The 27113-nt window shown below is 38.5% G+C and overlaps 1 protein-coding gene across 4 annotated transcripts in view; it reads right to left on the bottom strand.

Annotated features, from left to right (window-relative positions):
* Positions 1-27113, bottom strand: part of inpp4b (inositol polyphosphate-4-phosphatase type II B) — an 805146-nt gene that overhangs the window by 758675 nt on the left and 19358 nt on the right. For all 4 annotated transcript variants that reach the window (XM_063046598.1, XM_063046596.1, XM_063046599.1 and 1 more), the window contains exon 2: positions 7646-7843. In XM_063046598.1, coding sequence (XP_062902668.1) covers positions 7646-7760 — 115 coding nt within the window. In that variant the 5' untranslated portion in view covers positions 7761-7843. The remainder of the gene's footprint in view (positions 1-7645; positions 7844-27113) is intronic.

Genomic DNA, 27113 nt, shown 5'->3' with positions numbered 1-27113 from the left:
GAAGTGATTTAGCTAATCAGCTGAAACAATTAGACCAAGAGTACGCCTTGGCTCCAGAACCTGCCTTATATAAAAGACGTGTTGAAGCTAAATCTAAATATGATCTCCTTTTAACCTATCCAATTGAAACACAACTCCTAAAAGACAAAATTCAATTTTAAACTCATGGAGATAAAACAGGTAAGTTATTGGCTGATCAGATTAAAACCTTTATAGCTAAACAGCAGATTAAAGAAATATGCAAAGCTAATGGTGATAGGATAACTGATTATTTAGAAATAAATGATACTTTTAGAGAATTTTATTCTAAATGCTATAGTTCTGAATCTTCTAAAGATAACACTGTAATGAACAATTTTTTAGACCAACTAAACATTCCTACAATTTCTGCTGACAACAGAAAATTGTTGGAACCACCTATTTCTTTTGAGGAAATTGTTGAGGCTGTGCGTTCATTACATTTGAGGAAAGCTCTGGGTCAAGATGGATTTTTTGGAGAGTTTTACAAGATCTTTTCCTCACTGCTTATACCCGATTTATGTTTAGTTTTTTCAGATACATTTCAGTCGGGCAGACTCCCTCAATCTTTTTATGAGGCTTCCATTTTGCTTATCCTTAAAAAGAATAAGGATCCAACTGAATGCTCTTCATATAGACCGATTTCTTTACTTAATGTTGATACTAAGATCCTATCTAAAGTTTTGGCCCATAGGATTGAAATATTTTACCATTTGTCATTTCCGATAACCAAACAGGATTTATCAAAAATCGATATTCTTATATTAATATTCAGTTATTAAATGTTATTTATTCTCCTTCTAACATGATATCGGAATGTGTGGTATCTCTAGATGCTGAGAAAGCTTTCGACAGAGTTGAATGGAATTATTTATTTAAAACTTTAGAAAAATTCAATTTTGGACCCGTTTTCATTCAATGGATTAAATTACTTTCTTTAGCTCCTTCCGCTAGGCTTATCACTAATTCTCATAATTCCAAACCATTTAAGCTTCAACATGGCACTAGACAAGGCTGTCCGTTGAGTCCGCTGCTTTTTGATCTGGCCTTAGAACCTTTAGCCATTGCCTTTCAAGAATCTAATGATATCACTGGTATTTTAAGGAGAGACACTATTCACAAAGTCTCACTGTACGCTGATGATCTGCTGTTATTTATTTCTAATGTTGAGACTTTGTTACCCAATGTGTTTTCTTTACTCTCCTGTTTTAGCCAGTTCTCAGGTTATAAATTAAATCTACATAAAAGTGAACTTTTCCCTTTGAATTATTTGATACCAACAAATTCTAACCTTCCTTTTAAAATTGTAAGAAACCAATTTACCTAAAGCGTAACAATTACTAAAAACTATGAGCGTCTATTTAAAGAAAATTTTCTTACCCTATTGAATCACATAAAAAAGATACTATCAAATTGGTCGCCTCTTTCGTTATCGCTGATTGACCGAATTAACTCTATTAAAATGAATATATTACCTAAATTTATATATCTTTTTCAGGCATTCATTGCCTATTATTATTCCTAAGTCTTTCTTTGATTCTCTTGACTCTATTATATCTTCTTATATATGGAAGAATAAGCATTCTAGATTAAATAAAATTCATCTTCAGAAAGATAAAAAGAATGGAGGATTAGCCTTACCAAACTTTAGATTTTATTTTTGGGCAGTTAATATAAGAAATCTTACATTTCTTACATTTTGGTTATATTACATTAATCGTGAGGATTGCCGGATATAGGTTCTTTTTAGAAGCTAACTGTCAATAAATTTTCTATTATTTCTTTCCTTGGATCCTCACTTCCTTTGTCTCTGAGTAAGTTAACTGATAATCTGGTAGTTAAACACACTATGAGAATTTAGATACAATTCCGAAAATACTTTGGCTTATTGAGATTTTCTCTTTCGAGTCCCATTTTTTCTAATTATTTTTTAAACCCTCTGTGATTGATGTGTCTTTTAAAGAATGGGATAGATTAGGTATCACATGCTTTCAGGACTTGTTCGTAGAGGAAAGTCTCTTTTCGTTTGAACAACTGCCAACTAAATATAGTTTACCCAAAACTCATTTTTTCGATACCTACAAGTAAGAGATTTTTTTACAGTCTCAAATCTCCTAAAAGTCCTGACAAGAATCTATTAGATGTAATTTTTAATTTGAAACCTTTTTATAATTGATCTATATCTAATATTTATAATATGCTGTCGGGAATGAGAAGTGTTCCTTTCGATAAAATTAAAAATCTTCGGGAAGAAGATTTACAGACTTCAATTTCTGAGCAATCTTGGAATCAAATTTTTAAATTGGTTAACACTTCATCGTTATGTGCCCGTCATTCTCTCCTACAATTTAAAGTGGACAGTGACCAAGGATAAGTTGTCTCGCTTTTATTTGGATATATCTCCTTATTGTGATAAATGTAATAATGGAGAAGCTTCACTCATTGATATGTTTTGGACATGCCCGAGTCTTGGAAAATATTGGAAAGAAGTATTTCAAACTTTCTCGATACTTTTTAAAGTAAACTTTAAGCCTGATCCTTTGACCGCTTTATTTGGTATTGTTGGAGGGAAGGATATTATTTTGGAGTCATCTGACTTGCACATTTTGGGTTTTATTTCTCTTATGGCCAGAAGGACGCTCTTGCTTAAATGGAAAGATGCGGCCCCTCCTATTCACGCTCAATGGTTACGTGATGTGATGTCACGTTTAAATTCAGAGAAGATTCGATGTTCAATCTCTGAATCTAGCCAAGACTTTCAAACATTGTGGGGACCTTTTTTTGAATTATTTTCAAAACCTTTGATTTACTGTTAAAGCACAGATGATGACTAATAATTTTTTTTTTCCTTTTTCACTTTACTAGTCAGCTTCGGTCTTGGTAGTGGGTTAGATTTTTTTAATATAATAAAATTACTATATTTCAATGTTACAAATTAATTAATCTGTATGAATATAGGGTAAGGAGTCTTTATATGTGATTTAGTATAATGTATTGATTTTTTTCTTGTACTCTGTATTCTTATATGTAAAATTAATAACAAATATTGGAAACAAAAGGAAAGTTAAAATCACTAGGCAGCTACCTTTCATACAGAATTCAAGCATTTCAGCCCTTCAGATGACCAACCAGTTCTGATGTAAACTCATTCCCCTGCAATTTTTTTTCTCTCTGCAGATGCTATTTATCGGCTAAGCATTTCTGCCACTCTCTATTATTTCCAGTTTCCAACCAGCACTATGTTTTATATGCCACAGTCCCAGTATGCGTTTACTTTCTCATTCCCTTCATTTATTCTTCTCCATTTACCTTCTTTCAAAAACATCTGTTATGATTAACTGGCATTTGGCTTCCCTTCTTAAACAACACTGAAGGCTACTGTGTAACCTAGACATTTTCCCTCTCCATCTTGCCTCAAGCATTCTCTATAATCTCCATATCATTCCCCCACCCCCCGCAACAGAAGGCTCCAATTTCAGACACATTGCTGTACCTCGGCCCTTTGTCTTTCCGCCTGGGTCACCCAGTTCAATCCACATCATCCTGTCTCTTTCCCCTCATCCACCCACTCTATCTGTCCTTCTCCCACAGATTCCTTCCACTGGGTCCCCTCCCCTTGCTGTTCCCATCTAAACACTTACCTGTCTTACTTGATTCCATGCTCCACCTTCCTTACCTATCAGATTCTATCATCTGCAGTGCTTGGTTATCTCCCAGCCACTCTTCTGTCCTCCATCTGCCTAGCACACTCCCTAACGACTTGTGTTTTCTCTCTCTGCACATTGGGTGTTTAAGCGGTCTTTCTTTTCATATATTTATTTAGGATCTTTTAAGGTTCTTTGTTTTGTGGCTGCCTGTAAGGTGATGAATCTCAGGATTGCATAACATATATACATAATTTGATAATAAGTGTACTTTGGACCTCTTTATACTGGCTATCTCCTCTCTATGTTTCAGATCAAATTAAGGATGTGGACTCTAAACATCAACTGTCCATTTCCCTCCATGGGTGCTGCCTGGCCCCCTTGAATTCCTCCAGCATTTTATTTGTTGCCCCAGAAAAAGAGGATGCTGTCTAAGTTGCATGCCATTTTGGTCAATGTCTCCCATCCACCACATAATGTACTGGGTGGGCACAGGAGTACATTCAGCCAGAGACTCATTTCTCCGAGATGCAGCACAGAACGTCATAGGAAGTCATTCCCGCCTGTAGCCATCAAACTTTACAACTCCTCCCTTGGAGGGTCAGACACCCTGAGCCAATAGGCTGGTCCTGGACTTATTTCATAATTTACTGGCATAATTTACATATTACTATTTAACTATTTATGGTTCTATTACTATTTATTATTTATGGTGCAACTGTAACGAAAACCAATTTCCCCCGGGATCAATAAAGTATGACTATGACTATGAGATTCCAGCATCTGTAGATTTATTTCTCTAATCCCATTCCCCCCGCAAGTCACATGGATTCAGCTCAATCCATTTAATCTTCCAAAGCAAAGGTTCCAAAACTCCTTCCCACCCACAAAAAAACTCCAAAAAGATGCTATCATTCTCATTCTTCACAATGTATCACTCAGTAACCCTATTTATTTCCAACTAACTGAAGCCAATGTTCTGCTCAGTAAAACAAATTAAACAATACTGTCTGAACTTCCCATTTAATTCCTCTAATTTTTTTTTATCTGGTTGTCTTTTGAATTGGCTGTATTAAAATTGCATCTGCTACTTGTGTTGGAAAACAATGCTGTACAATATTATACAAGATCAAGTCTGATGTCTGTTATTTTTCCCCCATTTCATTTGAAGCCAGTAACATTTGTACCTGAATCAACATCTTACATTCTGCCTTAACAGTGAAAACGCAATTAGTTTTACAACTCTTTCTTCAGGTCTATTCTTCCCCACTTTAACTATTTTCTAACTCTCGCTCACCCTTCCGACATGCGGGTGGCAGATTCTAACAGAAAAAAAATTGATCAATTGGGAAACCCCTGCTTTTCTCTTAATATGTGTACTTGACTCACAAAGTTTGTTTTCAGTATTTTCAGCCTTTCATCTCAGATTTCCAGTATCCAGCGATCTTTGTTTTACCAAGTGTAATCAATTTTGTATATTCTTTAAAATTATACTTTTAACTGTACGATTAATCCCTTTTGAGAATCATATGCTTGGTGTAACAAAAATTTCAAACATCTTCATTGATAACTATCATTGCTCAGAAGCTATATTATGAAGGTACAACAATCCTGTTGTAAGTACCTGATCGTGAATTCCATTCTATTGGAAAGTAATTGATTTGAAAAGCTGAAAAGACTTTGATCCAAATCAGTGGTTCTGAACCTTCTCCTGCTCACAGCCCACTTGTGACTTTCATTTATCACTGTGGCCCCCACCCTCCATTAGTTGCTAAAGTTTTTTGTCAACTGTATTAATTATTCTAATATACAGTCAATACTTATGTTTTAACAGTTTATAGGAATTATATGTTAAATAAAATGCTACAGACATCTATGAAAAATAAAACTATTTCAAAGCTCTGGATAGTTCACATTATTTATAATATATATAATATTCTTCCAATCAGCAACAAAAAAGTGCTTAATATTGTTACTTAGGGTAATTAGTAAGATCCTTGTGACTGATGCATCTAGTGTGTTTTTAAAATATATGCTTGCAACTTGGTTAAAGATAATCAAAGATCATGTCTTTTCACATCAAAATGGTTACAGCTTTTGGATTCAGTTGAACAGTTTGACTAAAACCACATTCAATTTGATAAGAGGTGAGAAATCCAATTGAAAACTACTTGGCTTTCTTCCAGAGCTGTGGAAACTTATTCTGAATATTAAGAGTTATCCAGAATATTTTTTTGCTGCCGCGTTTGAATTTTGTTTGAGCTATTAGATCACTCTGCAGCTCAATAAGACATTCTTGCAATGTGGTGTCAACACTATTCAAATTCACCCCAAATGCATCCATTTGTCTAGAATATGCAACTCCAACAGGACTCTGAACGAAAATTTCATATCAGTGTGCAGCTGTTTCAAATAATCAAGATACACAATCAGATCATCATCTTGCAATTCTACTTTAAGAGAGCCAGTGAAGGAAGTGGCATAAATTCACAATGCCCAAAATTGAATTTTTCAAGGAAAGTGGTAATAGCCTCTTTGCATGATAGGAGATTGCATTTTTCTTGTAACTGTTTGTTCAATGAATTCAGTTTTTGAAATATATCTGACAAGCAGAACATGTCAATTTGATCTCTGACACATCATCCTCCACAACTTCCACCATCTCCAAAGGGACCCTACCAACAAACATATCTTTTCCTCCCCCCCAACAACTTTCCTCAGGGATCACTCCCTCCATGATTCTCTTGTCCATTTGTCCCTCCCCACTAATCTCCCTCGCAGCACATCACTACAAGCAACCAAAGTGCTACACCTGCCCATTCTCCTCCTCCCTCACCTCCATTCAGGACACCAAGCAGTCCTTCCAGGTGAGGCAACATTTCATCTGAGAATCTGCCGGGGTTGTCTGTTGTGGCCTCTTCTGCATATTCCTGGTAGCCAAACATTTTAATTCTGATTCTCATTCCCATTCTGACATGGCGATACATGGCCCCCTCACGTCTGTCTGGGTAGCCTCCAACCTGATGGCATGGATATCGATTTCTCCTTCTGGTAAAAAGATTGCCTCGCCCTCCTCTCTTCTTCTATTCCCCACCCTGGCCTCTTGCTTCTTCTCACCTGCCTATCACCTCCCCCTGGGTCCTCTCCTCCTTCCCGTTCTTCTATAGTCCATTGACCTATCCTCCTTCCCTTCCTCTCCAGTCCTTCATCCTTCCTACCCATCTGGTTTCATCTATTCTCCTCCTTCCACTCACCCCTCCTTTTTATTCTTGCGTCTTCCCCTTCCTTTGCAGTCCTGAAGAAGGGTCTCAGCCCGAAACATCCACTGCTTCTTCATTTCCGTAGACACTGCCTGATTCCAGCATTTTCTGTGTGTTGCTTTGGATTTCTAGCATCTTTCTTTTGTTCATAATTTGTCCCCCAATCTGCTTATAACTTAGAAATGCTACAATACTATCCCAAAGTGGAAATATTTATATATTTTAGTAATATTTCATTAAAACAATGAACTTATCGTGATCCATTCAAAAACTCCTGTAGCCCTCAGTTTCTTGTTTTTATCTGTGGCCCCTATGTAACCCAGCATGGCCCCTGTACGGTTCAGGTTTAGACCCACTGATCAAAATTATGAAAAAAATAACATTATACGATGTTCCAGCAAACAATGTAACATTAATTTGCCAACTATTAACCAAGACATTTTGTGATTTGTGGTAACATGACATCAAAAATAAGTATTACAGAAACAGCAATTTTGTTTCATAATAGAAAATTCTGAAAATTAAATGAACAATCAAAAACTATGTCTCAAATACCTCTACATTTTCTAACTATAAACAGAAGGAGTTTATTCTGTATTTCTGGAAGGATATTAATAAAGTATTTCTGGAAAGATATTTTAGGCATTCTATGTAAATGAGTGATACTAATTATCAAGCCCATTTTTCATAAATGCAAAGATTACAAAATAATTCAAACTTCACCTTGACGTTTTTTCCATTTGGTTGATGATGTCCTGATTTTCAAAATGCCTTCCCTATCGAAGTAGAAGGGCGTCTTCTGTGCAAGGGAGAACAATTCGGTGGAGTTGAATTTCATTTCATTTCTTTTCAGAAATGATGAAATGGAAGATGAGGACTGACTCCGTGTAGCAGTCAACAAAGCAAGAGCAGTATCTAGAGCTAAATATGAAATAAAATTAATAAATCAGATTATTTTCCCAATAAAAAATTCTAACTCTACAAAACCAAAAAGCAACTCTTTTCTTTCAAAATTATTTATTTCATTGACAGTATTGAGGTCTAAGTTACAGAGGCTGTTGCCATAGTAAAGCATCTCGAAAGATCCCCAACAACCATGTACTGAACAATGTACAACAGAAAGAACAATAATTTAGGATTAACACCAAAAATATTTCATAGAAAATCTCATTTCCAATAAATTTATCTATTTCATTCTAGAATCTCCTCATGTCTTATTCCCTCACAGGTGGCTAATGCTGAAGTATATTTCTAAAGATAATAACAATCCTCTTGTTTGCATGCCAACCAGAACTAAATGCCAGAAAGCCATTAAGTTATTGGTGGGAGAGGACATTGCTGAGTTTAAAATTACAATCCACAGAATAGCCATCCATTTACAATCAGGTATAGGAAGACAAAATATTTTTATTACTAATTACCTGAGGATATTAAGGCTAATTGTAACCCTCCTTATTGCTAACAACTCAGACTAGAGACCGATGCATGCAATAGGCTATTCCTCAACAAGCTGAGCCAGTCCTCATAAAAAGCCTAACCAAGTTATTGAAATTGTAATTAAGCACGCTCTCTCAAAATTAATTGTTTTGAATACTTCCTTCATTAAACAGATAGTGCAGTTCCAAAATTTGCTACGTATATGCACACATACACAAATCAGTTATTGTCACCAAAGTGCGATTTCAAAGTACAGAATATAATTTTGGAGTGAGGGTGATTCTGACAAGGCCAGATTCAGATCTCACTCAAGTTCTCTTATAAAAGTGGAATATATTTTGATCCTCTCATAGGTACCAAACATGCAAGGTTCAGAAGCGGATTTTGACATCCATTTGTCCCTACATCAGCAGTCCCCAACCACCGGGCTGCAAAGCATGTGCGAGGAAACGATATGATTTGACGATATGAGTCAGCTGCACCTTTCCTCATTCCCTGTCACGCCCACTGTTGAACTTGAACATAGGGTTGCCAACTGTCCCGTATTAGCCAGGACATCCCACATATTGGGCTAAATTGGTTTGTCCCATATGGGACTGCCCTTGTCCTGTATTTCCCCCGCTAAGGTACAGCATTCCTACGAAACCTTTCCTAAGCTGAAATGGTGTAAAGTGAAGAAGCAATTACCATTTAGTTATATGGGAAAAAATTTTTGAGCATTCCCAGACCCAAAAAATGACCTACCAAATCATACCAAATAACACATGAAACCTAAAATAATACTAACATATAGTAAAAGCAAGCATAATATGATAAACACAGCCTATATAAAGTAGAAATAATGTATGTACAGTGTAGTTTCACTTAACAGAATTGGGAAGATTAAGCCAAAACCAATCTGTAGAAAGAAATCGGCACCTACACTCATGCGCACACGGGTGCCCCGCACAAGGCTTCATGGTCATGGTAGTCTCTCCCGGGGTAAACACAAGTGTCCCGTATTTGATGCTACTTTTGTCCCTTATTTGGGAGTGAGAAAGTTGGCAACCCTACTTGAACAACCCCACCCCCCCGCCCCTGGTCAGCCAGTCCGCAAGAATATTGTAATATTAAACCAGTCCGCGGTGCAAAAAAGGTTGGGGACCCCTGCCCTGCAAAATAGGTCAAATGTTACTTGTACTACTGGATCACATTCCCAAATTGCAGCTGTCCATATACTGATGAACCATCTACAAAAATATTTTCATTTTTACAATGGTGAAAGAATAGCTGTCTATTTCCAAACGTTTTTGGAAGGAAAGGATTTCAACATTCTAGATTCAAAATACATTTAATATCAAAGAATGTATAAATTATACAACCTTGAGATGTATCTGCTTATAGGCAGCCACAAGGCAAGAAACCAGAAAGAATCCAACTTAAAAAAATAAAGACCAACACCCCATGCAAAGAGAAAGGGGGAAAAAGACACAAATCATGCTAACAGTAGAAGTGAGCAAGAGAATTCTGTACTGAATTGCGTCCTGAGGTCCAAATCCACGGAGCAGCCTGGAGGAGGCTTAAAGCCTTGGACTCGGTTCATCATAGTAGCAGGCATAAAGCACAGCAGGCAGGGCACTCTCATAGCCTCAGTGCAAAATCACCTCTGATCCCAACACCCTGCCTTTCTAGTCCTAATAGCGGATCATGCCTTGCTCTCGGATCCAAGCCCTGCTGCAGCGAAATGCTGCAGGCCTAGACCGTGCCGCCCAGTGATTCATTCTGGGCCTAGAACACACTGCCAAGCTCAAAGCCATTCTCAGTCTCTCCAAATGGCTGGGCGCATAGAGCAATCCAACCTCGCTCTCGCTCCCAGGTTAGTTGGATGGGCGTCGAAACTCTTCTGCCTTGACTCCTCCTCTCCGAATCGCTCAGTCCAACTCCTTCTGCATTGATTCTGCAACGCATCAGCACGGCTCATCCCTCGAACTTGCTTCACCTTCGCTCGCTACTTCATTGTTTGCAATGATAGTTTACCACAATTTACAAAAGAAAAGGTGTTATTAATAATGTTTTTAGTCAAATTTGTTGCTTTTCAAACTACCAGAAAGCTGTCATTTGCCTTCAGTAGTGTCACCTTAAACAGGAATTTTATAGTATTATGGCTTATGTTCTTCTTAGTAACAAGTGCTGTCTAAAGAAGTAATGGAAGATACTACAGAGAACCCAGCTGAAGGGAAAGTAATGTCAACCTAAGTCACCATTAGTGACTGGGAGTGGGTCTCAAGTCAATTGGCAAGGTGCTGATGAAGCAATCTATGGTTTCCTGAATGGCATCGAATGGCATATGATGTCCATATTAGCCCTTTGATTCTGGGACTCTAACTTGTCAAGCTGCTTGTCTGACAGCCTACACTAAAGAGTAGAAAGATAACCAAGCTTTAAAATGAGAGGACCAAATTCATCATCCTTATTTCCCAATACAAATTCCTCTTCTGGAATTTGCCTGAAATTTGATCAGACTACCAATTTGGTTTGGAAAGGGAGTTCCAGAATTCAGATCTTAGGCACCTGTGAAGAACAAGAGCACAGAATTGGAATACACTTATTGAAAAGGCCATGGGGCTAGAGGGTATTAAGAAAATTGGGTACCAGGTTTGTATCACATCTGACCCTGGGATCTAGCGCCAACTACATACACATCAGCAACAAGGTCACCTGTATCTACCTCTGAAATACCACTCAACTGCTCCCTTTCTTCAGTTCATCTTCTGCTAAAACTTTCATCTGCATCTTTGCCGTCTCAACTCTGATAATGCACTTGCAGCTGTTCCCTCTGATTTTAATTACCTTCAAACTAATCATCTAATAATTGACCATTTCTTAAGTTCATCATGCCATTTTTTTTTAGATTATAAGAACACTCAGTCCTCTTTTATTGTCATTTAGAAATGCATACGTGCATTAAGAAATGATACAATGTTTCTCCAGAGTGATATCACAGAAAACAGGACAAACCAAAGACTAACACTGACAGAACCACATAATTATAACATATAGTTACAGCAGTGCAAAGCAATACCATAATTTGATGAAGAACAAACCATGGGCATGTTAAAAAAAAAGTCTCAAAAGTCCCCGAGTCCACGATAGCAGGCGGCAAAAGAGAGAAACTCCCTGCCATAAACCTCCAGGCACTGTCAACTTGCCGATGCCTTGGAAGCAGCTGACCACAGCCAACACTGAGTCCATCCATCCGAAAACTTCGAGCCTCCGACCAGCCCCTCCGATACAACCTCCCGAGCACCATCCTCTGCCGAACGCCTTCAACCTCGCCCCAGCCACTGAAACAAGCAAAGCCGAGGATTTTGGGGCCTTCTGCTCCGGAGATTCCGGTTACCACACAGTAGCAGCGGCAGCGAAGTGGGCATTTCAATAGTTTTCCAGATGTTCCTCTGTACTCTCACATCCGTCTCCATCAAATCAGGATTGTGCACGGTCCCCTACTTGACAGATAACAGATATTCATCACCGGAAAGGCCGCGCGCACTGCCGTCGCGCCATCTTCTCCTCCTTTATTGTTGAAGTACATATATGCCACTAAATACAACCTTGAGACACCAGACTGATTCCTGTTGACTTACGACGGCAGTGGGAAGCTTAACTGGACTAACCATCAACATTGCAAAGTCCTAGCCTCCTCTTATCGGCAATGCATTGCTTATCACTTGATATTTTGCAGCCTATCCTGGCAGGTAGGGGAGTCAGGAATATAATTTCATAATCACTGCATGTCAGAATAGACACAACTAAATATGCTCTTCTGTTATGCAGAAAACATCAGACGCTTCACATGGGAGTGATGTTAAAAAAAAAATTTAATCCTGAACATATTGTAAAAAATTAGTTCAAGTAACAAAACCCTGATGGAATAGCCAGGTACACGAGAGAGGGTGGAAACATTTATTAAGGGAGCTTATGGACTTGACACTTAAAGAAACAGTGGAGAACTTTTATATTGAGAGATTAGTAAAAGACCAGAGTTGCAAGTTAGGAAGGTTAGAGTTACAAAGTCATGAATCCACGGAGGAATTTTCAATTAACATCCTAGTTTTCTCATCCTTCCACAACCGCATCCCTCCATCTTCTTAATAACCTCTAGCCCCTTGATCTTTCAAATAGATATATTCCAATTCTACACTCATGTTCGTCGCCAAATATACATGCTCCTCACTAATGCCTGTTTGTTCAGGTATCACAACCCGAGTTCTGGAACTCACCTTTCCTCACCTTTTCATGTTCTCTTATAAACCCCACTGCCTTTGTAAAGCTGTTGATTATTTGCCCTCATATTTTATATACTAGATTTTGTTTGACATCACTCTTGCAAAGTACTTTTCTTCTCAGATCCTGTTTGATTGAATGTACACTTGATATTGAAGACAATTATCATCACTTCTTGCTTTGACATGTAGCTTTCTATCATGAGTAAACTCCAGAATTTAAATTTTCACTTTGCTGTTTGGAAATCAGCCTTTGATGCAGACTTATAAAAGTTCTTAAAAGGAGTCAAAATCCATTATTGCAAATGTGAAATGGTAACAGATTGAACTCATAAGCCACTTGAGAGCCCATAAGTAGATCAACGGAACGAAGACTATCATCCTCAACCTCGAGGGATAGCCACAACAATGGTAACAGTTTAGGAATAATTTATCTCCTCTCTCAAATATAATTATCTCTCTTTCATGTGTAATTATACACTGTTACTGTATACTATCTTCACCCTAAAATGACAAAACATTGTTAATTTATAATCATAAATATTTCATTGGTATGCTAAAATATGCCAGGTTAATAGCAGAATAATACTGACGAAGCTGTTGTGATAGAATATAAGCTAGAAAGCACAGAATCAGTTGATTGTTCAAAGCTGAGGTAATATTGTATGTTGTTACATTATATCTTCCATAATATGCATATTTTCATGGAGAAATACATTTCCAATGTTAATATTTCCTCTGAATTGCAAACCTCAAGGTTGTATAATTTATACATTTGATAATAAATATACTTGAATCTTGATTTCACCACCATTCATAATCTTAAAATTAGAAATTGTAATACCATGGTAAGCATTTAGTCTCTTATATTTAATAATAGTTATTGAATTGTATCTGAACATCCCTGGTACTGTACGCTGTTCAAATGGATAATGCCACAACTTTTATTAAACAGGATTTTCATACAGATTGATAAAAGATTGTAGACTTAGGTCATGTGTAAGTAATGTGTGAATTGACAGGACAATGAATCGAAATTGGTCATCCAATTTTACCTTCAAAACAAAACCTCTCAGAAAAGTCTAAAACTGAGATTCACTCTAAGTTCATACTAATTTTAGCATACTTTGGAAAGCAAGTATTTCAGATAAAAAGCACCAGCTTCCTGCAACGGGATACTATATTCCTCTGTTAATTATACGTAGCTAAATTCCTAAACATAGAGAGACTCTTCTGGGGCATGACTTCAAAAACAGAAAAAGAAAATATTCTGTGCATGGCATCTAACCACCATCTTTTTCCAAAACACAATTATAAAATAAATAAAATTGATTTTGGCATTTCATTCAAGTTCTTTCTTGTAATCTTGTTTTGTATTTTTATTATATATTTGATTGTTTTCAATGTTTCATAGTGTAAACCTAATCAAAGAATGCACTATTTGATTATGATTATCAGAAGAAACAGTTAATATTTTGCAGTCCATTCAGAATCTTTTTCATTACTTAGAATTGAAATTGTTTTCTTGACAATAGGTCTTGACATAAGAATTTTAAAGAATAACCTTGATTTGATGTTTGAAAGCAATTTGCCTGAATCATAAGACTGTATAAACTTTTTTAAAAAGCCTCCAGCAACCTCCAACTTTCAAGAGGTTATGTCAATTTTGGTCACAATGTATTAACAAAGAAGAAATGTGTTATAGAACAAATACTTAAGACACCATTTCTGACAGTAATATTAAACTGAATAGGTTGAAAACCTCAAGAGCTCTGATTTGGTGTGCTCCTACTAGCTCAGAGTATAAAATTGGCATATAATTTTATGCTCAAATCCCACAACTCAAACATTTTAAACAGTTTCTTGGCAACAAAGTACCTTTCATTTTCATCAGTATTTCCCTTGCCATAATGTTTCCTGGTGCATATCAAACTACAACTAAATCAATGGATTTATGAAATTACATTAGAGAAAAGCGGCCTTAAATGATCAAATGTTATACTTCTCTTTTTGTTAATATGTATTGGAATGCCAACAGAGATTCAGAAAGAAAAACAATAGTTCCCTGAAAGTCCAATTAATATCTCAGTATTGGAAAAATTCTACAGCATTTAAAATGAAAAATAATTATTACAGTATGGGAAGTTACAGCCAACTGAGTTTTTTGCAGAGCCATCCAATCAATCACAGTTCTCTGTTCTGTCCAGGAAACTTTACAATTTTTTTTCCAAGTGCTTAAGCAATTCTCTGATCTGGAGCTGTGATGAAGAGTTGAGACCTGGCAGGATCAGAGGAGTCAGGGTGTGAGGTTCAAAGGACTAGTAACAAGGCCAGTGGGATAACTAGTGGGGGAAGAGTGGTGTAATATCCAGAGTACAAAGGGACTTGGCGTGCACAAGTCCCAACCCATCAAAGTTTACTCAATTTTGCAAGCCATCACTCTTCATGTACACACACATATGAATTTCACTCACGAAGTTGAGTAAACAGTTTATCGTACAATTTAATTTCTCGGTATGCTATTTTCTGTTGTAAATAGTTTATTTATTGCAACAATTTGACCTCGATGATCAAGGGGACAAGCCACTTTAGGTTAACAGTATGAAAATGTATTTAGTTGTGATCATTAAATGTTTGAGTTTGGGATCAGCATTCGCAATGCAGAAACATAAAAGAGCTTTAAAATTTCAAGTTAATGCTGATCAGCGTTAACGACAACCTGACGAAATAGGTAAATTGTAAGACTGGTGGCACACATTCAAAATTGAGCTTAAAGCAATGCCAAACCAAATTATACAATGAATGAACAAAGATGATCCAATATATAATAAAACACAAAACAGGATTACAAGAACGAACTTCCATGAAATTACCAAAATTAATTTTATTAGTTCTATAATTGTGTTGAAAAAGCCAGTGTTTAGGTGCAATGTGGTCCCATTGAAATCTGATAAAACTGGACATAAGACTGCCTAATTTATCTTCAAATTATTTAGGGCTGGCAAAGGGAAAACAGTAAACTGGTCATCCCATGGAAACGTACTGAATCATAGGCAGAAATGAACCAAAATCAGCACAGGCACAATGGGAATAAAAGCAGTAATGATGATTACAGTGACAAATTCCCAGAGGCATTCAGTTCACCAGGCTGATTCCAGAGTTAGACCACGAGGCCAGATTGGGTCACTTGGGACTGCACTCGCTGGAATTCTGAAGATTGAGAGGAGATCTTATAGAAACATATAAAATTATGAAAGGGATGGATAAGATAGAGGCAGGAAAGTTGTGTCCACTGATAGGTGAGACTAGAACTAGAAAACATAGCCTCAAGATTCAGAGGAGTAGATTTAGGATGGAGATGAGGACGAACTGCTTTTCCCAGAGGATGGTGAATCTGTGGAATTCTCTGCCCAATGATGCAGTGGAGGCTACCTCAATAAATATGTTTAAGACAAGGTTGGATAGATTTTTGCATAGTAGTGGAATTAAGGGTTATTGGGAAAAGGCAGATAGGTGGAGGTGAGTCCATGGCCGGATCAGCCATGATCTTATTGAATGGTGGAGCAGGTTCGATGGGCCAGATGGCCTGCTCCAGTTACTACCCCTCAAACATCAAGCTCTTGAACCAAAGGGGATAACACCACTCAACTTCTCTTGCCCCCACTTCAATGAAGTGTTCCCACAACCTACAGACTCACTTTCAAGGACTCTTCATCTCAAGTTCTCGATATTTATTGTTTATTTATTTATTATTATTTCTTTCTTTTTGTATTTGCACAGAGTGTCTTTTGCACACTGGTTCAGCAACCGTTTTGGTGTGGTCTCTCATTGACCCTGCTATGATTATTATTCTGTTATAGATTTATCGAATATGCCCACAAGAAAACAATTCTCAAGGTTGTATTTAGTGGCATATATGTACTTCAACAATAAATTTATTTTGAACTTTGGTGCTATAATAGCATTATGCTAACTGCTACACTATTGTGCTGGCTAAATTATACAATATTTATACAAAGTCCCAGTCAAATATACCTGAACTACCATGGGCAGTACTGAACAACACATTTCATGGTATCACAGAGAGATACAACATGGAAACAGATCCTTCAGCTCACTTAATCTGTGCCAAATATCAACCACCCATTTACATTATCCTACATTAATCACTTATTTTCGTAATTCTCCTGATATTCTTATCAGTTTCCTCCAGATCTTACCACTTTCTACAAAATAGGAGCAATTAGCAGAAGTGTACCAATGCATCAGTCTGCAAGTCCTCATTGAGTATTAGAACTTCAACTTTTGATTTAAGATAATCATGAACTCAGATATTCTTGTCAAGTCCCTCCCCTTCCCGTCAAGCCCATCATTCTATAAGCTCTTCAGCGGCTCTAGCCCAGAGTTCAATTCTTTCTCCCCTTCAAATTTACTCTAAGCTCATCTCACAAATTTAATGTTGAAGGTATTCTGCCTGGTTGTATAATATGGCATTAGCTAGAGAGAGTAGGAGACTCAGCCCAATATGTCATGGGTACATCCCTCCCCACCTATTGGTAGTATCTCTCGGAGGCACTGCCTCAAGAAGGCAATCAAACACTCCACTATCCAGGCCATGCCACCTTCTCAAAGCCACCATCTCGCAGGCGGTACAGATATCTCAAGTCCCATACCGCCAGGTTCAAGACAGCTACTCCCCCGCAAACATTTTTTCTTGGACCAGCTGCAACAATACTAGTCAGTACAGTTTAGCAACACTATGACTTCTTTTTCATAATGCAATAAATAAAATGAAGAAACGAAAGGCAGCAGGTCCTGATGAATTAGTAATAGAGCTAATTATCACCCTTGAAGATTATGGAATTGAAAAACTTACTGATTTAATCAATGACATTTATGAGACTGGAATAATACCAGAAGAGATGAAAAAAAATCATTATTTATCACTCTTCCTAAGAAACTCAGAGCAATAGAATGTGAACTACATAGGACCATAAGTTTAATGCATCATATCACCAAGACACTTCTAAGAATTTTGATGACAAGAGCTAAGATACAAGCTGAAATAGGTAAAGAACAATGTAGTTTTGCGAAAGACAAAGGTACAAGAAACGCAATATTGATGTTAAGGATACTATCAGAATGAGCTATTCAAGTGCAAAAAGATTTGTTTGTTTGTTTTATTGACTACACAAAAGCATTTGATAAAGTGAAGCACAATAAGTTATTTGAAATATTACAGAAAACTCTAGATCTAGATTCAAAAGACCTCCGCTTAATCAGAAATCTGTACTGGGAACAAACTACCACTGTAAGAATAGATGGAGAAGTGAGTCAGTTTATGAAACTCAAGAGAGGCGTTAGACAAGGGTGTGTTTTCCCCCCTGATTTATTTAATGTGTACAGTGAAACAATATTATAAAAAATAAGAGACATCTTGGGAATCAAAGTTGGTGGTGAAAACATCAATAATTTCAGATATGCAGATGACACTGTGTTAATTGCAAGTACGGAGGAAGAACTACAAAACTTAATTGATATAATTGTTGAAGAAAGTGCAAAAATCAGTCTATCAATTGCAAAAAGACAGAATGTATGGTGATATCCAAAAAGAAGGAGAATCCTATCTGCAGGCTGAGAATAAACGGGGAAGACATAAAACAAGTTCAGAGCTTTTGCTACTTAGGAAGCTGGGTGACATCAGATGGCAGGTGCGACATGGACATCAAAAGAAGAATAGGGATGGCAAAAGATACCTTTACGAGGATGAAGAGTATACTGACCAGTACTAAACTAGGCATGACAACCCGCCTCAGAGTACTGAAATGTTATGTTCATCCAGTTATGTTATACGGCCCAGAATGTTGGACAATATCTAGTAACATGAGGAAACGAATTGTAGCAGCAGAGAGGTGGTTTTTGAGGAGGATGTAAAGAATACCATGGATGAAACGAATATCTAACGAGGATGTCATGAACAGAGCAAACACAAAAAGAGAAATAATATATGAGATCATGAAAAGGCAACATAACTTCATTGGACATGTGATTAGGAAAGTGGATTTAGAATACATGGTAATTATGGGAAAGATTGAAGGAAAGAAAGCAAGAGGAAGACAAAGACAAATAATGATGAAGACAGCAGCCAGAGAACTGAAAATGAATACCAATGAACTGATCCACTTGACCCGAAACCCGTCAAAGCTCAAACTGGGCGTGGCACCTGATGATGATGATGACGATGACTTCTTTGATCACTTTGCACTGACATGGGCTTCTTTTGCTCTAAATGTGTTAATTCATGTAAAAATTGTGTAAATTTTGTTTTTTTGCGAATGCTTCTTATACACTATTTGTTCGCGATGTTGCTGCAAGTAAGTTTTTCATTGCACCTACTTGTGCACATGACAACAAACTCATGGTGACAAATCAGCATATAGGAAGGATATTGAAAATCTGGTTGAGTGGTGCCATAACAACATTAACCTCTCTCTCAGTGTCAGCAACACCAAGGACCTGATTAATAACTACAGGAGGGGGAAACCAGAGGTCCATGAACCAGTCCTCATCTTGGGATCAGAGGTGAAGAGGGTCAGCAAATTTAACCTTCTTGGCCCAGCAGCCAAGTGCAATTATGAAGAAAGCACAAAAGCACCTCTACTTCCTTAGAAGTTTGTGAAGATTCGGCAAGACATCTAAAACTTCGATGAACTTCTATAGGTGTGCGGTGGAGAGTATATTGACTAATTGCATCACGGCCTGGTATGGAAACACCAATGCCCTCGAATGGAAAATCCTGCAAAAAGTGGCGGATATGGCCAAGTCTTTCATGGGCAAAGCCTTCCTGCCATTAAGCACATCTACACAGACTGCAGTTGCAGGCAGGAAAGCAGCATCCATTATCAAGGACCCCCAGCACCCAGAGCATGCTCTCTTCTTGCTGCTGCCATTAGGAATAAGGTACAGGAGCTTTCAGGCCCACATTGCCAAGTTCAGGAACAGTTATTACCCTTCAACCATCAAACTCTTGAACCAGAGGAGATAAATTCACTCACCCCACTATTGAACTGTTCCCACACCTACGGGCTCACTTTCACGGCCTCTTCATCACATGTCTTGATATTTATGGCTTATTTATTACTTTTTTCTTCTCTCTTGTACTTGCACAGTCTATTGTCTTTTACACATTAGTTGTCTGTCCTGCTGAGTGTAGTCTTTCATTGATTCTGTTATGGATCCCGACCTGCATCTGGGCCGTACCCTCCAAATATCCGGACCTGCCTCTCGGTTTTTTTGCACTACCTTACTTTCCCTTTTCTATTTTCTATTTATGATTTATAATTTAAATTTTTAGTATTTACTATCGATTTGTACTCCAGGGAATGCAAAGCGCAGAATCAAATATCGCTGTGATGATTGTACGTTCTAGTATCAATTGCTTGGCGACAATAAAGTATAAAGTATAAATTATGTTTATTGGATTTACTCTGTATGTCCACGAGAAAACAAATTTCAAGGTCGTATATAGTGACATATATGCACTTTGATAATAAATTTACTTTGAACTTAGCTTCAACGTTTGACTGACTTTGACATACCTCACATTCTCTCCATCATATTCCAATGGAACTGCTGTCAACCAAACTTTTCCTGACAACCAAGTGGGACAACCATGCAAATAGTTTCCATTCTTTTGGTGCATACCCACTTATTTTCAAATACGCACACATCTCTCCCACCAGAACATCTCCAAATAATTGAATATTAGCTACTAAATCTACACCCATTCTTTCCTAACTCTGTGCTTCAACTACCCTAAACAGACATCTTTCCCTCCACAGCATAAATGATCAGAACCTGTTGGAGCAAATATTATTAACCTTTGATCATTTCATCCTGTTCCACTTCTCTGCCACTTTTGATACAAATGTCAGTACAGTACTCCTTCAACACCCACCTCAATTTTATCAAAGAACGCCCTCAGTTCTATTCTTAGCTGTTTCTTCATAACTTGTGAAATGAATCTCTATATCCCATTGCTCTAGTGCCCATACCTTTTAATCAACCTCTCCTATTTCTCATCAACAAGGTGCTTCTCGACAACTCATTCAATAACATCTCAGGTGACATATGTATGTTTCAACACCGAACTGTACTTCATCACCACTTCATTTCAAAACTATTTCCCCAATGCACTGCACTCCATGAATTATGTCACACAATTTACTACGTGATACAAATCTATGGATGCCAGTGTTATCAAACATCATTCACTGTATAAGAAGTGTCATATTTTGGGAGCATTTTAGAAATGTAAAAACACTGCGACCGACCCCTAACTCCTGTTCCGACTGTGATTGAAGACATTGGACAAATGCTGAAACTGGGGAGAAAGGAATCTTTATTCATCACAACAAGCAGTCATTATTTTGGAGACACTCTTGGTAGAGGCACAAAGCCAAATGTGCAATGCCTTTTGAAAGTATTCAGCCCCCAACCTTTTATTCACGTTAATGAGTATTACAAGCAGGGATTTTGATCAATATAACAGAGAATTTTTATTTGTGAATCACAGGAGAGCCCACAAAACAGAGAAAATTGTCAAGCATGGAAAACTAAACTATCCAGAACTGAAATGTCAGAAGTTCAAAAGTATTCACCCCCATGGGTTTTCCAGGGAGGGGTAGCTGCTCTGGTGGTGGGCTTGTTGTGCTCCGCCCAGGGGCAGCTCATCCATCTTTGGTCCCCAACTGCCACTCAGCTATGGCTCCAAGAAACTGTTTGCATGCAACAGTGGCCACACCCCAGTACACCGCTTCAACAGGCAGACTAAACCAGTTGAGGGTAGCTGGGAACCTCCAATCCCGGTGAGATAGGGATATGCCGACCCCAGTGTGTCAAGCAGTTCCGGAGGACTGGGTCGACGAGATCAACTGCAATATCCAACGGCCAAGAAGGTGGTGCTGCAATGCTTTCTGGAGAGTGAAGGGCTATCCTCTGCGGCTGAGGAAGTCTCCAGTCGTGATGACTTTTCATACTATTGGACCACGATTTTTTAGACCGAGAGTGGAACTGTCCCAGTGCACTGGCTTTGTCACTACAAAACTCCTTGGGAAAAGGTTTTAACGTCATCATTAGAAACGATGGACAACCAACACACCTGCCCCCCCCCCCCCACACACACACGTTCAGTATTTAGCTGAACCATCTCTTGCAGTTATTACAGCCAGTAGTCTTCTTGGATAACTATCTATTAGCTTTGCACCACGTGATGGAGCAAGATTTGCCCATTCCTCCTTGCAAAATTGCTCAAATTGTGCCAGGTTAGTTGGGGAGCAGCAGTGGACAGCAATCTTGAGGTCTTGCCAAAGATTTTCAATCGGGTTAAAGTCAAGACTCTGACTGAACTACTCAAAGGCATCAATTTTCTTCATTTGAAGCCACTCCACAGATGTTCTAGCGGTATGCTTTGAGTCGTGGTCCTGGTGAAAGACAAACTTCCTCCCCAGTTTAACATTTCCGGCAGAGGCTAGTAGGTTTTTATCCAGAATCTCTCTGTATTTAATAGCATTCACCTTCCCATCAATCCAGATCAGATTCCCAATCCCTACTGCTGAAAAGCATCCACCAAGCATGACCTCCACCATACTTTATGAAACAGTGTAGGTGGTGTTACCTGGCTGATGCGCAGTATTAGAATACAACACACATACCACTTAGTGTTGACTTTAGTAAAAGTTTGACTTCAGTCTCATCCAACCACAGGACTTTCTTCCACATCATTACAATATCTTCTAAGTGACACTTTGTAATGATTTTACGGGCAAGCATATGCTTTCTTTTAGCCAGGACTTCTTCCTTGCCACTGATTCATAAATACCCTTTTTGTGAAAGGTCTTAAGAGATTGTGGAGCCATGAAATTAAGACCACAAGACTATAAGACATAGGAGCTGAATTAGGTCATTCAGCCCTTTGAGTCTGCTCCGCCATTCCTGATCGAGGATTCCACTCAACTCCATAAACCTACTCTCTCGCCATATCCTTCGATGCCCTGACCAATCAGGAAATGATTATCTTCTGCCTTAAGTATACCCACGGACTTGGCCTCCACCGCAGTCTGTGGCAGAGCATTTCACAGATTCACTGCTCTCTGGCTAAAAAAATTCCTCCTTACCTTTGTTCTAAAAGGTCACCCCTTAATTTTAGGGCTGTGCCCTCTAGTTCTAGATACTCAGATAATAGGAAACATCTTCTCCACATCCACCCTATCTAATCCTTTCAACATTTGGTAGTTTCAGTTAGATCCCCTGTATTCTTCTGAATTCCAGTGAGTGCAGACCAAAAGCTGCCAAACGCTCCTCATATGTTAACCCCTTCATTCCTGGCATCATCCTCATGAACCTCCTCTGGACTCTCTCCAATGACAACACATCCTTTCTGAGATAAGGGGCCCAAAACTGTTGACTAGTGTCTATAAAGGCTCAGCATTATCTCCTTGCTTTTCTATTCTATTCTCCTTGAAATAAATGCCAAGATTGCATTTGCATTCTTTACCACTGATTCAACCTGTAAATTAACCTTCTGGGAGTCTTGCACGAGGGCTCCTAAATCCCTCTGCACCTCTATAGTTTAAACCTTCTCCCCATTTAGATAATAATCTGCACTATTGTTCCTTTTACCAAAATGCATCATCATTCATTTCCAAACACAATATTCCATCTGCCACTTTTTTGCCCATTCTTCCAATTTGTCTCAGTCCTGCTGCAATCACATTGTTTCCTCAGCACTACCTACCCCTCCACCTATCTTCCTATCATCCGCAAATTTTGCCACAAAGCCATTAGTTCCATTACCCAAATGGTTAACAAACAATGTGAAAAGCAGCCGTTCCAATACTGAACCCTGGGGAACACCACTAGTCACTGACAGACAACCAGAAAAGGCCCCCTTTATTCCCACTCACTGCCTCCTGCCTCGCAGCCATTCCTCTATCCATGCCAGTGTCTTTCTTGTAATGCCATTAGATTTTATCTTGTTAAGCAGCCTCATGTGTGGCACCTTATCAAATGCCTTCTGAAAATCCAAGGACAAGTATACGTTGCTTAACATCCACGATATGTTCTGTGAAATCGGACGTTGTGTGAACACCATATTATATACTTAGCAAACCTATATGGAGTACTGTAGAGTACCTGTATTGACTAAATCCATGTCATTAGCAATTTCTCTATATCCGATATAAGTCCCTCTCGCATTTTCGTGAGCCTTGTGGTTTTCAGTGCAGCCGATCCTTTAACAGCTTCGAGAATTTTTTCTTTGTTTTTCATGATTGTCGAGTGCGACATGTCTAAATCCCGAGCAATAGCATTCATTGGTTTTCCATCTTCATATTGTTTAATAACCTTTTGTTTCACTTCAAAATCAATACTTTTCCTTTGCCTCTTGCTGCTGCTATCACTAGGAGTGGTTTTGCTGAGTTTGGAAGCAATGATGCACTTTACAGTAATATTTTCGGAAGAAAATTTAAATAGAGAGATAACGCTACTACACTCGAGACGCGCGATACACGAGATTAGTTACTTCCGCTACGTCATGGTCTCCGATCGGGACTACGAACGTATATGCGATCAGACATTGTCCCAATGGACGTTAAGTGACGCACACCTGTAAATGACATCCACTGCCTCTCCTTTGTCCACCCTGCGTGTTACTTCCTCAAAGAACTCTTCACAGATTGAGGAGGCAACATTTCCCTTTACAGAAACCATGCTTACTTTGACTTATTTTATCATTAGTTTCCAAGCACTCCAAAACCTCATCCTTTATAATACACTCCAACATTTTCATAACCACCAAGGTTGTGCAAACTGACCTATAATTTCCTTTCTTTTGCCTTCCTCCCTTCTTAAAGAGTGGAGTGACATTTGCAGTCTTCCAGTCCTGTGGGGCCATGCCAGAATCAAGTGATTCTTGAAAGATAATGACCAATGCATCCATTATCTCTTCAGCAACTTCTCTCAGGACTCTGGGATGTAATCCATCTGGTCCAGGTGACTTATTTGCTTTAAGACCTTTGAGTTTGCCTAGTACTTTTTCCTTTGTAATATCAACGGCACTCCCTCCTACTCCCTGACACTCACGGACCTCTGGCATACTGCTCGTGTCTTCCACAGTGACGACTGGTGCAAAGTACCTATTAATTTCATTTGCCATTTCTTTGTCTCCCATTACTGCCTCGCCAGTACCATTTTCCAGTTATCCAATATCAACTCTCACGTCCCTTTTATTCTTTATATAACTGAGAAAACTCTGGTCTCCTGCAACTTCATCTCCAGTTACAGACACTGACTTTTGCAGCTCACTCGGAGTGACTGTTGGCATCACAGGGGCCTCTCTTACAAGTGCCATTCTGCTCTGGTGACTAAGTTTAGAGGGGTGGCCTGACCTAGGCAGTGTGGATGTGGTTTCATGTTTTTTCCACTTTTTAGCGATGGACTGCACTGAGTTTTGAGGTATGCCCAGTGCCTTTGAGTTGGTCTTGCACCCTTCCCCAGATTTGTGCTTTTCTATAATCATTTCCTTGACTTGTCTTGAATGCTCTTTCAACTTCATTTTGGTCTGGTCTGTTGAACCTTACAGAGAGACAGGGCATTTAAAGGGAGGGTATGCAAAGAGGTGATCCTCCAATTTTCTACATCAACAAAATGGGTGAGTTGGTAAGGTAATATACAATATTGCACCTGAGGAAAGTAAGCAAAAGGATGAATACTTTTTCTGCTTCACAATTTTAGTTTTTAATTTTTATTAAATTGTTGACCGGTGTTGGACTTTTTCTTTTTATTTGACATGATGCACAATGTTTTTTAAGTTGGCTCAAAAAAATCCTACTTCAACACATTTTTTATTTTGAAAATGGGAGAGTATAATCTGAAAAACAGTTATGGGGTTGAATACTCTTTCAAGGCACTGTACATCATATTTTTGTACCCTTAAGATCAAAGTTTACAGGTATGTCAATACAATTTCAACACTTACTATAACATTGTTTACTTCAATACTTTGGGTTAACAAATGGTTCCTTTGAGATCCATATTCACAGTGGAACCACATCGTAATTTGTAAGACACCGCTCAACGTTTAAATGCTTTTGTGGGAGAGGATAATTAGCACAGATATTCTAAAAATAAACTGATGATGACAGAGAGATAAGCACCTAAAATTTATGTTGGCAAATGATAGTGAGACCAGTTGAAGGGAAAGAGGGGATGGTGGGGGAGGGGGGAATGGAAGAAGAGGCTGGGAGGTGCCAGCCAAGAGGGGTTAAGTGCTGAAGAACACACACAAAATGCCGGAGGAACTCAGCAAGTCAAGCATCATTTCCAGAGAAAGACAAAATATTATCCCCCTCCATAAATACTGCCTGACCTGCTGAATTCTTCCAGCATTTTGTGTGTGGTGCTCAAGATTTCTAGCATTTGCAGAATTTCTTGTGTTTATGAGGGCCTGAAGAAAAAGGATTCTGCTAGGAGAGGATGTTGGATTGGACCATGGAAGATAGGGAAGGAGGAGGGGAACCAGAGGGAAGTGATAGACAGTTGAGAAGAGGTGAGTGAGGTAACCAGAGAAGTGGGGGGGGGGTAAGAAACGACAGGAAGCTAGAGAAATCGATGTTAATACAGTACCTCCAACCTGCGTTTGGCCCCATTGTGACAATACAGGTGGGGCATGGACAGACATGGTGGTGTGAGAATGGTAAATTGAACTGAAAAGGGAGATCTTGCCTTTTGCAGCAGACAAAGCAAAGGTGCTTAATGAAGCTCAATCAGTAATCTTCAGCTTCTCACATCCTCTCCTTCCCCATCCCCCTCACCTGGTCTCCCCTAACACCTGGCAGTCTGTACTCCATGCCCTCCCCCCACCTTCTGCATCCTTCCTTTCTAGTCCTGATGAAGGGTCTCGGCCTGAAGCATTGACCATTCCCCTCCATGGGTGCTGCCAGGCGTGCTGAGTTCCTTCAGCATTTCATGTAAGAATCTGAAATTGATTCAAAAAGCAACAGAAAGAATAGTAAGATCAAAATGAAAAAAAGCCTTAAAATGACAAGCTTATCTCTTTTCTCAAGCAGTAAGTGAATTTAATGTCCATCCTCTTCAGTTATAAATATGAAACACAAAACAATTCCTTTGCAGAAAAATATCATGAAATATTGCATTGTTCATTTCAGGAACATCAACTGTAACACCAATGAAAGCAGCTTCAGGGTGCTTGTAATTTTCCCGGCAGAATTTTTCAAAAGAGTACTGCATAATGCAAGGTGTATCTGATGAAAATACAGAGCAGATCATCAGAAAAATAAAAGCCTCATAAACAATGGCACACCTTTTGTAAATTCAGGAGCGCACACAGAAAGGAGAGAGGGATGGGGTAAATGTTGCAAATGATGTCACGCATATGTCAAGATGATGCAGAGGACATCACAATTCAATAAATA

This window comes from Mobula hypostoma, chromosome 4 (assembly GCF_963921235.1).
Source record: "Mobula hypostoma chromosome 4, sMobHyp1.1, whole genome shotgun sequence".
NCBI classification, from domain to species: domain Eukaryota; kingdom Metazoa; phylum Chordata; class Chondrichthyes; order Myliobatiformes; family Myliobatidae; genus Mobula; species Mobula hypostoma.
Note: the sequence above shows the minus strand (reverse complement) of the source record. Positions and strands in the feature narration are given on the sequence as shown.